Source organism: Chrysochloris asiatica, unplaced genomic scaffold (assembly GCF_000296735.1).
Source record: "Chrysochloris asiatica unplaced genomic scaffold, ChrAsi1.0 scaffold00038, whole genome shotgun sequence".
Classification (NCBI taxonomy): Eukaryota; Metazoa; Chordata; class Mammalia; order Afrosoricida; family Chrysochloridae; genus Chrysochloris; species Chrysochloris asiatica.
In genome coordinates, this window is record NW_006408556.1 from 6,152,079 (window position 1) to 6,163,719 (window position 11,641).

Genomic DNA, 11,641 nt, shown 5'->3' on the forward strand with positions numbered 1-11,641 from the left:
GAAGGACCAACACGAACTCCAGGGATGGGAGACCAGGTGGCCCAGAAGATACTAGGCAGAGACAACCCAATATGCCAAGAGCAGCAAGAATGTAATCATCCAGGTTCCCAGACACAAGTCTTTGATGGAATTGTATACTACCCGTCTTTTGCTTTGGAAATCTGATTTCTTTTGTGTTCTTCCTGTGTGATTTTGGGCAAGTTAGTTAACCACTCTGACCCTTAGTTTCCTCTTCTGTAAAATGAGCATAGTAATTGGATCCATCTCATAAAGTTGTTATAGGATTAAATAAAATAACCCTTGCAAAGCACAGAAAGGAGTAGGTGTTGGCTAGTATGTATAATTACTAGAGTTTCAGAGAGGAAGCTGCCCTCCCCTGGGACGATGAGGAGAGATGGGGAGGTGGCAACACTACAGCACCCCTTCCTGGGCTTGTCTTGGTCTATTTTCAGTTAAAAAGCTGTTTTCTTCAAGCAGTGAGAAGGGTCAGATGCAGAAAAGTTACCCGACCTTGTGAGGGAGCCAGTGTGGTTGATCAGATACACTCAGGCTCCAGAAATGACCTCTGGGTCCTGTTGCCTGCTCAGGAATGGATTCTGGAAGTGTGGGGGGGTGTAGGGGTCTGCAGGGTTAAAGGTCAGCCTTTGTAAAGGTGGGGCCAGAGCTGGAGCAGGCTCCTCCCACTGTAGGGAGCATTGGCCTTTCCACTTCAGGGCCACATTCTGAGACCACTTCCTCTTTCCTCCCTGTGAAAGCATGAGCAGACCTGCAGAGCCATCAGGAAAGATGGGAGAAGAATCAGGAACGTCTTAGCCCCTCTGTGTCCCCAAGTAGGGGTGGCCGAGCACGCTGGCTACAGGCCTGCTGTGGGGGTGACTGAAGACCACTGGCACAATGGAGGAAGAGAATGAGGAGAAGCTGGCATCTGTGTCTAACCTAGTGACTGTGTTTGAGAACAGCAGGTATGGGGGTGGCTGGGGTCGGGGAGGTCACCATCGGGACTGGTAGCCCCAGCCAGCCCCTCTGCCAACCCCAGGACCTTAGGCAGTACTCCCAATCTCCTCACTAGTGAACAGGGCCTGTTCCTGAGCCACAATCAGCCCTCCCACCCCCTGTCTGGGCCACACCAAGGTCCCTGGTTGTGGGTTATTGGGAGCACTGGAGTGTCCTTAGGACATGACACCAAGAGCTGTGGAGGGGTGAGGGAAAGTTCAGACATGTGTTTGGATACAGTGTGAGAGGATCACAGGCCGTGCGGAGCTGCCCCTCCAGCCTATTGCAGAACCAATAGGTAATATTTATCCATCATTTACTCCTGTAAGTAGGATAACCATGTAATTAAGCATTCAAACCAGGGCAGATCAGAAACTGAAAGTTATTGGTGTTGTGAAGTGCCATCAAGTCAGTTCCGACCTACAGCGACCCTGTATAGGGTTTCCAAGGAGCAGCTGGTGAGCTTGAACCGCCAACCTTGCAGTTCAAATGGCTTTGAAGTCTGACGCATTAACTCACAGCGCCACACCAGGAAGGTGGATGCCATTAGTGTTTACCCACCCCCACCTCCGGGGCAACAGGTAAAGCTGGGACTGTATTGGGCAACCCTGAATGTATAGCCGGTTACGCTGCCTATGGGCACTGACCTAAGGACTCTTCAATACTCATTTCATCTAATCAGTCTGACAGATTAAATGGGGTTGGTTCTATTACTACTACTCCTATCTAAAAAATGAGGAAATGGAAGCACAGAGCAGCGAGGATGCTAGATGCTTCTTGTCTATAGGGAAAGTGCTGGACCAGATGGTGGAGGCCATTGGTAGCTCTGGTAAGGTGTGTGCATGTGCAAGAAAGAGCACTCACGAGAGATGAATCCACACAGCAGGCATTTCCTAAGTACGGGACTGTGTTTGGGACTGTTATAGGTAGGGTTCTCTGGGAATAGACATAGAGAAGGAGATTTGCTTAAGGAGCTTTATCAGGGAAAGCGTTTGGAAACAACACTTGTCGGGGTGAGAGAAGCAAGACTGGGTGAGGGGAGAGAGTGAACTGAGACTTCCGCCTGCCCCAGGATGTTCTGGAGCTGGGTTGGCTCTGCAGGGCTGTTATAACTGAGGCAAAGGAATGGGGTCTTTTCACCTCCACACTGACTAGTCATTGGATGTGGGATGCCCTTGAGGAGGGGGCATGACCTTAGACAAAGCAGCTTCCTTCCATGAAGGGTGATGCCTCAAGAGGGACTTGGGTGAGAACCCTCCACCTCTGCCAACAGTGGGGGTGGGGGTTGGAGAATTGTGCCTCAGTCCAGAAGGGGGAGTGGGCAGTAGAGAACAGGGACTGTGGAGGATTCAGGAGCCCAAAGCACTGAAGGATCCTTGTCTTTAAATGCTAAACCCAAGCCCATTTCCAGTGAATCTGATGCCTACTCATGGCTCATAACAACCTATAGGACAGAGTAGAACTGCCCATAAGGTTTCCAGGCTGTAATCTTTGTGGAGAGTCTTGGTGTGGTGCTGTGGGTTAATGCACAGGACTGCAAAGTCGGTTTGAGCCACAAGGTCGGTGGTTCAAGTTCACCAGCCACTCCTCAGAAACCTATACGGGGTCGCTATGAGTCAGAACTGACTTGATGACACTTAACAACAAGTCTTTATGGAAGTAAACTGCTTCATTTTTCTCCTGCTTGAATGCTAAGCTTGTGCAGTAACATCTATGATGCAAGGTCATGTATGTAGACAACCTAGGAGGGGCCTGGATCAGAGCAGGCTTCAAGCTGGAGTGACTTAGAGATGGGCCTCAAAGGGTGTTCAACATCCTGAGTTGGGTGGTCTTATCCTGCTCTCCCAAAGTCCTCTGCCAACCACATTCAGACATGAGTGTTCACACAGTGTTCATGGTGCCACCTTCCTAGCCCATCACCCCTTTGGGCATGGGTAGGTGTGGTCCTGTGCCAACAGCACATCAGGCATGGACTAGGTGTGATTCCATGGAGACTCTTTGGATGCTTGTTCTGTCAAGGCATCACCCAGGCACAGAGGAGGGAGCCCTGGACCAGAGTGGGATCCAAGCAGCTTTGTCTGGGAGGGTGGAACCAACCCTTACTTCATGAGAGGTCCATGCCCACTGCCCAGGCCTGGACTTTCTTGTTAGGTTCCCAGTGCCTTACTTGATCTGAAACTGAAGAGTGAAGAGGAAACAGAAGCTGGCCTGAGGCATCTGGGGAGAAATGCAGAAGCTGAAACCAAATGTAGAACAGAAAGCTGCAGACTGGTAGCCTGTGGCACCAGAGAGGGGTGGGAGACCCCAGAAGTAGCATTCACAGACTGGGTCTAATCCTCTCTCTGTCACCTACTTGCTGTGTGACTTGGGACAAGTCACTTTGACTCTCTGGACTGGTTTCTGTTTGACTCCAACAGGGAGAAGCAGTTTAGGGGAAAGATTCAGGAACTAACTAACTAACCTGCCTGGTCTGAATCCCATCTCTGACACCTCCTAGCTGTGTAGATGGAGGACAAGTTACTTACCTTCTCTTACCTCAGACACTTTGCTGCAAAATGGGGAGGTACTGAGAACCTTTCTCATAGTTTTGCAGTTTTTGTGTCTTTGCAGTTCTCCATTTACCAACCTATCTTACTCACAGGACTGCCTAGCCTTTGTTGTCACTGCAAGTCTTTCCACACCAAAGAGAATGGAGTTTTAGCCCAAGCCCTTGATAACAGTTACTGAGGGAGTTTTCTGTTATCTAAGAAATTTAATTGGCTTACAGACTCAGGCACAAAGCTGCCTTATGAAGACCTATTCCTGGGAACAGAGAAACTTCCCGGGCTGGAGGTGTGGAAGGCACTGCTCTCATCTCAGACCCTTGAAATTTTCTGCCCTCACTTTCGATTTTTCTATGGTTCCTACCTTCCCTTGCTTCTACCAGTGACGAAGGCTTCTGGGGTCTTTCTTCTGCAGAAAGTGAAAGGAGAGGTGAGACCTCCCTTGCTAATAAGTCCAGTGGTGAGGGTGAACCCCTCTGTTGAAGAATAGGGGTTCCTGTATAGTGCTTCATTTTAAACAGGGAAGTATATAGTTCCCCAAAGACTAAAACCCAATCTACACTGACTCATTTTGAAGGCTGGAGTTCCCTCCAAGAAAGTTGTTGTAGAGAAGTGGAAGTCCTACTCAGCACACTCCTTTGGGTGTGGGGCATTCTGGGGCCACTGCACACAGTGGTTTGCATTTATCTCCCTGCCATGCACCCCCCCCCCATTCCCCAGGAGGTCTTATTACTCTCTCTGCCTATTCTACAAACAAGGGGACCCTCAGGTTGACTCTGTTCTCCTCAGGACCCCAGAAGCAGTAGTACCCAGAGCTCACAGACTGGAGAAGGACGAATGTCACCGCCCTGGGTGTAGACCTCCACAGTCCTCAGGGCCATGGGAAAGGCCCAGCCTGGGGGAAACCCTGGCTTCTGAGTCCAGAACAGTCACCAGGAGGTATCTGAACTCCTTGAAGAACAAGCTGTCCAGCGGGGCCTGGAGGAAGTCCTGTCAGCCTGGGACTGACCCTGGATCAGGGACGCAGGTACCTGGTGGCTGGAACTGAGGTGGAAGGTGGAGGGGGGGAGGGAAGGGGAGGAAGGGGACCACTCCACTGATCTCCTCCTCACACATTTTCCCAAACCCCTAGTTAGATCCAACAGTTTTCCCAATGGGGGTCTTGTGAAATCAGAGGTCATCCAAAAGCTAGATCATTCCATTTTCTATTAACAGCCTCTGACCAACATTCTACCAATATTATTTCACATCTCCCTCACTATAGAATTTTCCAGAAAGGAAATTGAAACTCAGTTAGCTTAAGGAACTTGTCCATGGCCAAACATCTTGGAATCGTTCAATAGTCTCTATCTTGTGAACCTGGTACCCTTCCCAGGTGGTGTCTCACCTTACCCATTGAAAGGGACAAGAATCCCAAATTAGAAATAGAGATCTATGTGCTAATTCCCACCCCTGAAAGACTTGTCTGATCCTGGGCTGATCACCTTCTTTCTGTGAGTTTCAGTTTGTTCATCTGAAAAGTTCAAAGATTAAAAAACAAGCTAGTTGCTGTCAATTCCAACTCAAGGCAACCTCTTGAGTGAAAAGTAGACCTAAATTCCATAGGGTTTTCAAAGCTATGTACCCTGGAACCAGCCTGAATGAGTTCCCATCCAGCTTGACTATTTACCAACTGTATGACCTTGGGCAAGTCGCCTTAACTGCTGTGCCTCAGTTTCCCCATTTAAAAAATAGCCTGAACATGGTTCTGCATTCTGGTTATTAATTGCCATATAACTAATTACCCCAAAATACAGTGACCTAATACAACAATTTATTATTTCTCATAATTTTGTGGGTTGACTGGGATGTAGCTGGATGGTTGTTCTGTTGGTCTTGCTTGGGATCTCTCATGTGGCTACAGTTAAATGGTGGTCAGGGCTGGAATGGCCACGATAACTCTACTCATAGTCTGTGTCTCAGCCAGGATGCTGGACCAACTCTTCTACTTTCTCTCCATGCTCTCTCATGATCTCCTCTCTCCCTGTCATCTCTCCATGAGGTCTCTTCATCATGGTAGTCAGATCTCTTGATATGATGGTTCATAGCTCCCAAGACTGCACAGATGGAAGCCTCCAGGTCTCTTAAGTCCAGAATTGGCACAGCCTCATGTTTGCCACATTCTATCAGTAAAAGTGGTCCCGGTGCTTCGTGAGTCAGCTTTGGAGAATGGTGCTCATGGATCCCATCAGAAGAGACCAAAACTATCCCTACTCTTAACCTTCTTGTCCTTGAATCTCCATATAGGAGCCTGAGAAGAGGATTGTCCAGGAGTTGCTGGAGACGGAGCAGGCCTACGTGGCGCGCCTCCACCTGCTGGACCAGGCCAGTGGCTAGGACATCTCCCACCAGGGCCCAGAGCAGTGGTCTCCTCACCTCCCCACTGCTGTCCCTGTGACTCACCTCATCCCACCCCTACTCTCCCTCTGACCTACCTCACCCCTGCTCTCTTGTGACCCACCTCACCTCACACCTGCGTGCATGTGACCCATCTCACCCCACCCCTGCTCTCATGTGACCCACCTCACCCCACCCTACTTGCATGTGACCCACCTCACCGTACCCCTGCTTTCCCTCTGACCCACCTCACCTCACCCCTGCTCTTCTCTGACCCACCTCACCTCACCACTGCTTTCCCTTTGACCCACCTCACCCCACCCCTGCTGTCCCTCTGACCCACCCCACCTCACCCCTGCTCTCCATGTGACCCACCTTGCCTCTCCCCTGCTCTCCCTCTGACCCACCTTACTCCACCCCTGCTCTCCGTTTTGCCCTCCTCACCACAGCTGAATTAGGATTCCTGGGTTTGACTTCAGCAAGTCTTTAGTCCTTTAAACCCTTTGACTGAACTTGGGGTTGAAATTATGATTTAGCTCATTGGTGCCAGTCCCCTTTCCACCCTTGGTGCCTAGGCTGACCCCACATGGAGCCGAAGGCATACCAGCCAATCCCTCAGACTCACTGGTCATTACAATGTCCACAGCCCCACCATCAGCACAGGACTCTCTAGCCTGGTAGAATCTAAGATTTTGGCCCATTTCTGATGCTCTTCAGCTATCAATTTTGGCCAAGACCCTGTGTCCCTAAGACTTAGTTTGCCTATCTGTAAAGTGGCCAGAACACAACTCTCCCTGCCTATCACTTCCAGGGTTGTTGTGAGGATGTTGGGAGATTACAGAGGTGTAGTATTCAGTAAACTGGAAAGGGCCCAAGTGCCCCTGGGCCAGTGGGTGGGTCTCCTGGCCTGCAGGCAAAGTGACTGGGCCCTGGCTGCAGGTGTTCTTCCAGGAGCTGCTGAAGGAGGCTCAGAGCAGCAAGGCCTTCCCCGAGGATGTGGTCAGGCTCATCTTCTCCAACATCTCCTCCATCTACCAGTTCCATTCCCAGTTCTTCTTCCCGGAGCTGCAGCAGCGGCTAGAAGACTGGTGAGGTCTGCAGGGAGCCCTGAAGCCTCACCCTGGGTCTGTCCTGTTAGGACCCTGTCCTGCTGTGTGACCATGGCCATCTCCTCCTCAAGGCCTGGGCCTGGCTGCAGAGTGAGGGGCTTGAATGGATGAGTCCTGGAGGCCTGGGTTGTGTCCTAGGGAAGGGACTGGACCAGGTGCTCTCTAGGCCTGGTAACTCAGGAGGCAGTGGAAATAGCCAATGTTAGCTGAGGGCCTCCTACCAGCCTGGCGGTGAGCTGTCCACACATTAATGCACTAAATCCATGAATGCACAAGAGCCTGCTGTGCGAAGATTGTAGTTATAAAAGAAACCTTCATTTTCAGATCTGACCATTAAAGTATATAGAAATAAAATTTCTTGCTTTAAATATTTTACCAAAGATGCTTGACCTGGACTGTCCTTTTTAAGTTCTTCGGTAAAGGTAAAGAACTATGGCAAAATATTGTTATTATTGTGTGCCGTGGGGTCGGTTCTAACTCCTAGCGACTCTGGATCAGGTTTCTGAGAATGGCTGGTGGGTTTGAACTACTGACCTTGCAGTTAACAGTCCAGGGGCAAAATACTGTTGTTTTGTTAAGTGCCATCAAGTCAGTTCCAACTCATAGAGACTTTGGATCAGGTATCTGAGAGCAGATGGTGGGTTTGAACTCTGACCTTGGTGGTTAGCAGTGCAGTGGCAAATTATTGCTGTTGTTGTTAAATGCCGTCAAGTAGGTTCCAACCCATTGTGACCTTGTACAGGTTTTCCTAGGAGAGGCTGATGAGCTTGAACCACAGTCATTGTGGTTCAAATCGACTTTGCAGTACAGCGCGTTAACCCACAGCACCACAGCATTTGTTAAATCCAGGTGTTGGCTCCATGGGGCCTCATTATTATATCCTCTTCACTTAAGGATGGCTTGAACATTTTCACCATAAAAAGCATTTTTTTTAAAAAAAAGAACAACTCTGAGATGGGGCTATCATTATTCTTAATTTTCAGATGGGACAACTAAGTCCCAGAGAGAGTAGTTGACTTGCTCCAGAATCCATCGCTGAAACATTAGGTCTGGAATTGAACACAGGGCAGCTCCTTACTGCTCTGCTGGAACTGCCCCTGGGTTGTGTGACCTTCAGGCCCTACCACAAGATGAATGCTGGATAAGTTTTTACCCCTATGAGCCTCAGTTTCCTCATCTCTCAGATGAGCTAATGACTGTCTCCACCTTCAGGGCTGTTGTGAAAAATTCAATGAGCTGAGCCAGGCAACACCATGTGTCTTGGTCAGCACTGAGTGTCTGGTCCTCATTATTACCGTGTAATCTGATAGCAGGTAGTTATTGGACAAATCCTGTGGGCCCAGCACTGCTGGGTTTGGTGGGGAGACCAGTCCATGGAAGAGCATGTGTTCTCAGAGGGCTCAGCCACACACACACACACACACACACGTAGGGAGACCACATGACCCTCCTCCTGTGCCTGCACCTGGAAATGCAGTGGGTCAGGGGTCAGGGGTCAGGGGAGGAAGTCCCAGGCTGAGGACAAAGCCCAGTGTCCTTCCTGCAGGACGGCCACTCCCCGCATTGGTGATGTGATCCAGAAGCTGGCCCCCTTCCTGAAGATGTACAGTGAGTATGTCAAGAACTTTGATAGAGCTGCTGAGCTGCTGGCCACCTGGACTGACAAGTCCCCACCATTCCAGGAGGTGATCACCCGCATTCAGGTGAGGCTAGGTGAGGAGCCCAGGGTACTGCCACCCCCAATGTGCAGTGACTCCACTTCCCCAAGTGATCCTGGGTCATTCACACATCAGGACCTGGCAGTCCTCTCCTGAGCTCAAGGGCAGGATGACTCTCCCTCCCCCATTCTTACGCCCCCATTCCCATCCTCGTTCATCCCCAAGGACAGCGAGGCCTCGGGCAGCCTGACCCTGCAGCACCATATGCTGGAGCCTGTGCAGAGACTCCCGCGCTATGAACTCTTGCTCAAGGAGTACGTCCAGAAGCTACCTGCCCAGGCTCCAGACCGGAACGATGCCCAGAGTGAGAACACCTCAGGGGCACCCAGCGAACTGGGGAGTCCCAAGGTCCTCCAATAGATTTATTGTTGCTATGAGTCAGTTCTGACTCATAGCAACCCTGTATATAGGATTACCAAGGAGTGGCTGGTGGGTTTGAACTGCTAACCTTGCAGCTCAAACTAACCTTGCAGTCCAGTGCATTATCTTACAGCACCACTATGACCACCAGTTATTAACATCTATCTTAGGCACTTCACAGACATTATCTGTGTCCTTACCTGGACAGTAAGGCCCAAAGAGGTTAGGTGACTTGCCTAAGGTCACACAACCAAAAAGGAGCAGGGCGGGATTTGAACCCATGACTGAGGCAGCAGCCCATGTTCTCTCTACTACACACTCTGGGTCCCACTAGGTATGGGAAGCCGTGAGACTCACAGAAGCTGGTGCCGACTCACTCACTACTCACTGCCCTTGGGTGGCTTCTAGTTTCTCCACGCTGGGTGGGAAATGGCCCCATTGTGCAGACACCATGTGCTGCTCCTGAGTGTGGATGTGGCAGACCCTGAAGCTACTATGCTAAGCCTCAGGGACCTCCTGCCTCAGCCACCAGCCCCAGAGGTTTGGGGGCTGACTCTGGCCTTGCCCCCTTCAGAAGCCCTCGACATGATCTTCTCAGCCGCTCAACACTCAAATGCAGCCATCACCGAGATGGTGAGCAGCCCAGCCCAGGGGTGGGAGCAGCGGACCTCCCTGGTCACTGTATCCACTTGCTCCTGACCCCACTCCATGACGCTTGTCCCCTCTGCTGCCCTCCCCCTCACACCTTCTGTCCCCATCCCCACAAGTCACACCTTCTAGAGCCTCTGTCCCACCTCCAGGAGCGGCTGCAGGATCTGTGGGAGGTGTACCAGCGTCTGGGCCTCGAGGACGACATAGTGGACCCCTCCAACACCCTGCTCCGCGAGGGCCCTGTCCTCAAGATTTCCTTCCGCCGCAGTGACCCCATGGAGCGCTACCTGTTCTTGGTAGGGGTGCTGGGGGTCTCTATCCCATACTGGTGTGAGAATCACATGGGCCACTCTGTCCTAGGTTCTGCCTGCCTGGCCTCAACCTGGCACAGCAGGAAGAGCAAGGAAAGGGCAAGCTTCTCTGTCCTTCTTTGCCTTTGGTACCCAAATGGCTCTGGACAAATCACGTGGCTCTCCAACTTGAAGGCTTCCCAGGCAGTAGGAAGTAGCAGAGACAGTGTTTGAACTCAATTGACTTGGCTCCAAAGCCAATGACATTGATAAGTGCTATAGAAACATTATTGGACTCCTGCTGTGGTGCTGTGGGATCAGCACTGGACTTCTAACCACAAGGTGGGCGGTTCAAACCCACCAGCTGCTCCTCAGAAACCCTATAGAAGGTTACTATGAGTTGGAACTGACTGCATGGCACTTAGCAACAACAACATAGAGCAAGCACAACCAGGGGAATTAAGTTAGCGACAGAAAGCACGACCTTGGTTGGCACAGAAGAAGTCAGGGAGGGGCCTAGAGATTTGGACACATGAAGCTGCCTGGAAGCTTGGGAGATGGGGCCACAGCCTCTTAAAACCCCTGCTGTTCCAGCTCCAATGAGAAAGGCCTCATAGAGTTTCAAGGTCTCCTGTAGTCCTTGATGTCCACAGGTAGGGTGACCCTTCAGTGACCTAATTGGGCTAGACAGCCCCTTCCTTGCCATGTCATGCCTGGCCCAGAGTGTGGGGAGGCAGGAGGGGGATCCCATGTGCACAGTACACCTTGAAGAACCCCTCCCAATTGTCCTTCACAGCCCTTCCCTCCTGCCTCTGCCCACACAGCACTATTCACCCACGTCCTCACATCTATTTCTCCTATAGTTCAACAACATGCTGCTATACTGTGTGCCCAGGGTCATCCAAGTGGGCTCCCACTTCCACGTGAGGACCCGCATCGACGTGGCTGGCATGAAGGTGAGAGGTCCCTTGTCCTGTTTTGAATTTTCTACCGAGCTCTCTACCAAAGACCCCTGGTGATATAGTGAATAAGCATTGGGCTGCTAACCACAAGGTCTGTGATTTGAACCTACAGCAGCTGTCCGCACATGAAAGATGTGGCCGTAAAATTACAGCCGTAGAAATCCTATAGGGGGCTGGGGGAGGGAAGAAATCCTATAGGAAAGTTCTACTATATCCTATAGGGTCACTTATGAGTCAGAATTAACTTAACAATGGTTTTTAACAATGAGTTTTTTTGGTGTGTTTTATAGGAGAGAAACTAGTGAGATCTGTGTGTGTGTGTGTGTGTGTTATTAAATGCCGTTGAGTCATTTCCAACTCATAGCAACCCTGTATAGAGTTTCCAAGGAGTAGCTGGTGAGTTTGAGTCACCGACCTTGCTGTTCAAACTGACCTTGTGGTCCAGTGCTTATCCTCCAGCTCCACACCAGGACTCCATATGTATGTATATGTGTACATCCATGTTGTTGTTAAGTGCTGTTGAATCAGTTCTGACTCATAGTGACCCTGAGTAGGGTTTCCAAGAAATAGTTGTTTGAACTGCCAGCCTTGCAGTTAGCAGTCCAGTGCTTATCCTGTGGTGGTGGTGGTTATGTGCCA

The 11,641-nt window shown here is 50.6% G+C and overlaps 1 protein-coding gene across 1 annotated transcript in view; it reads left to right on the plus strand.

Annotated features, from left to right (window-relative positions):
- The first annotated feature begins 894 nt into the window (after nt 1-894).
- FGD2 (FYVE, RhoGEF and PH domain containing 2) overlaps nt 895-11,641 on the plus strand; it is a 28,106-nt gene continuing 17,359 nt past the window's right edge. The window contains exons 1-9 of the mRNA XM_006860419.1: nt 895-962; nt 4,326-4,563; nt 5,823-5,900; nt 6,852-7,000; nt 8,568-8,724; nt 8,905-9,043; nt 9,674-9,732; nt 9,900-10,046; nt 10,904-10,996. Coding sequence (XP_006860481.1) covers nt 895-962; nt 4,326-4,563; nt 5,823-5,900; nt 6,852-7,000; nt 8,568-8,724; nt 8,905-9,043; nt 9,674-9,732; nt 9,900-10,046; nt 10,904-10,996 — 1,128 coding nt within the window. The remainder of the gene's footprint in view (nt 963-4,325; nt 4,564-5,822; nt 5,901-6,851; nt 7,001-8,567; nt 8,725-8,904; nt 9,044-9,673; nt 9,733-9,899; nt 10,047-10,903; nt 10,997-11,641) is intronic.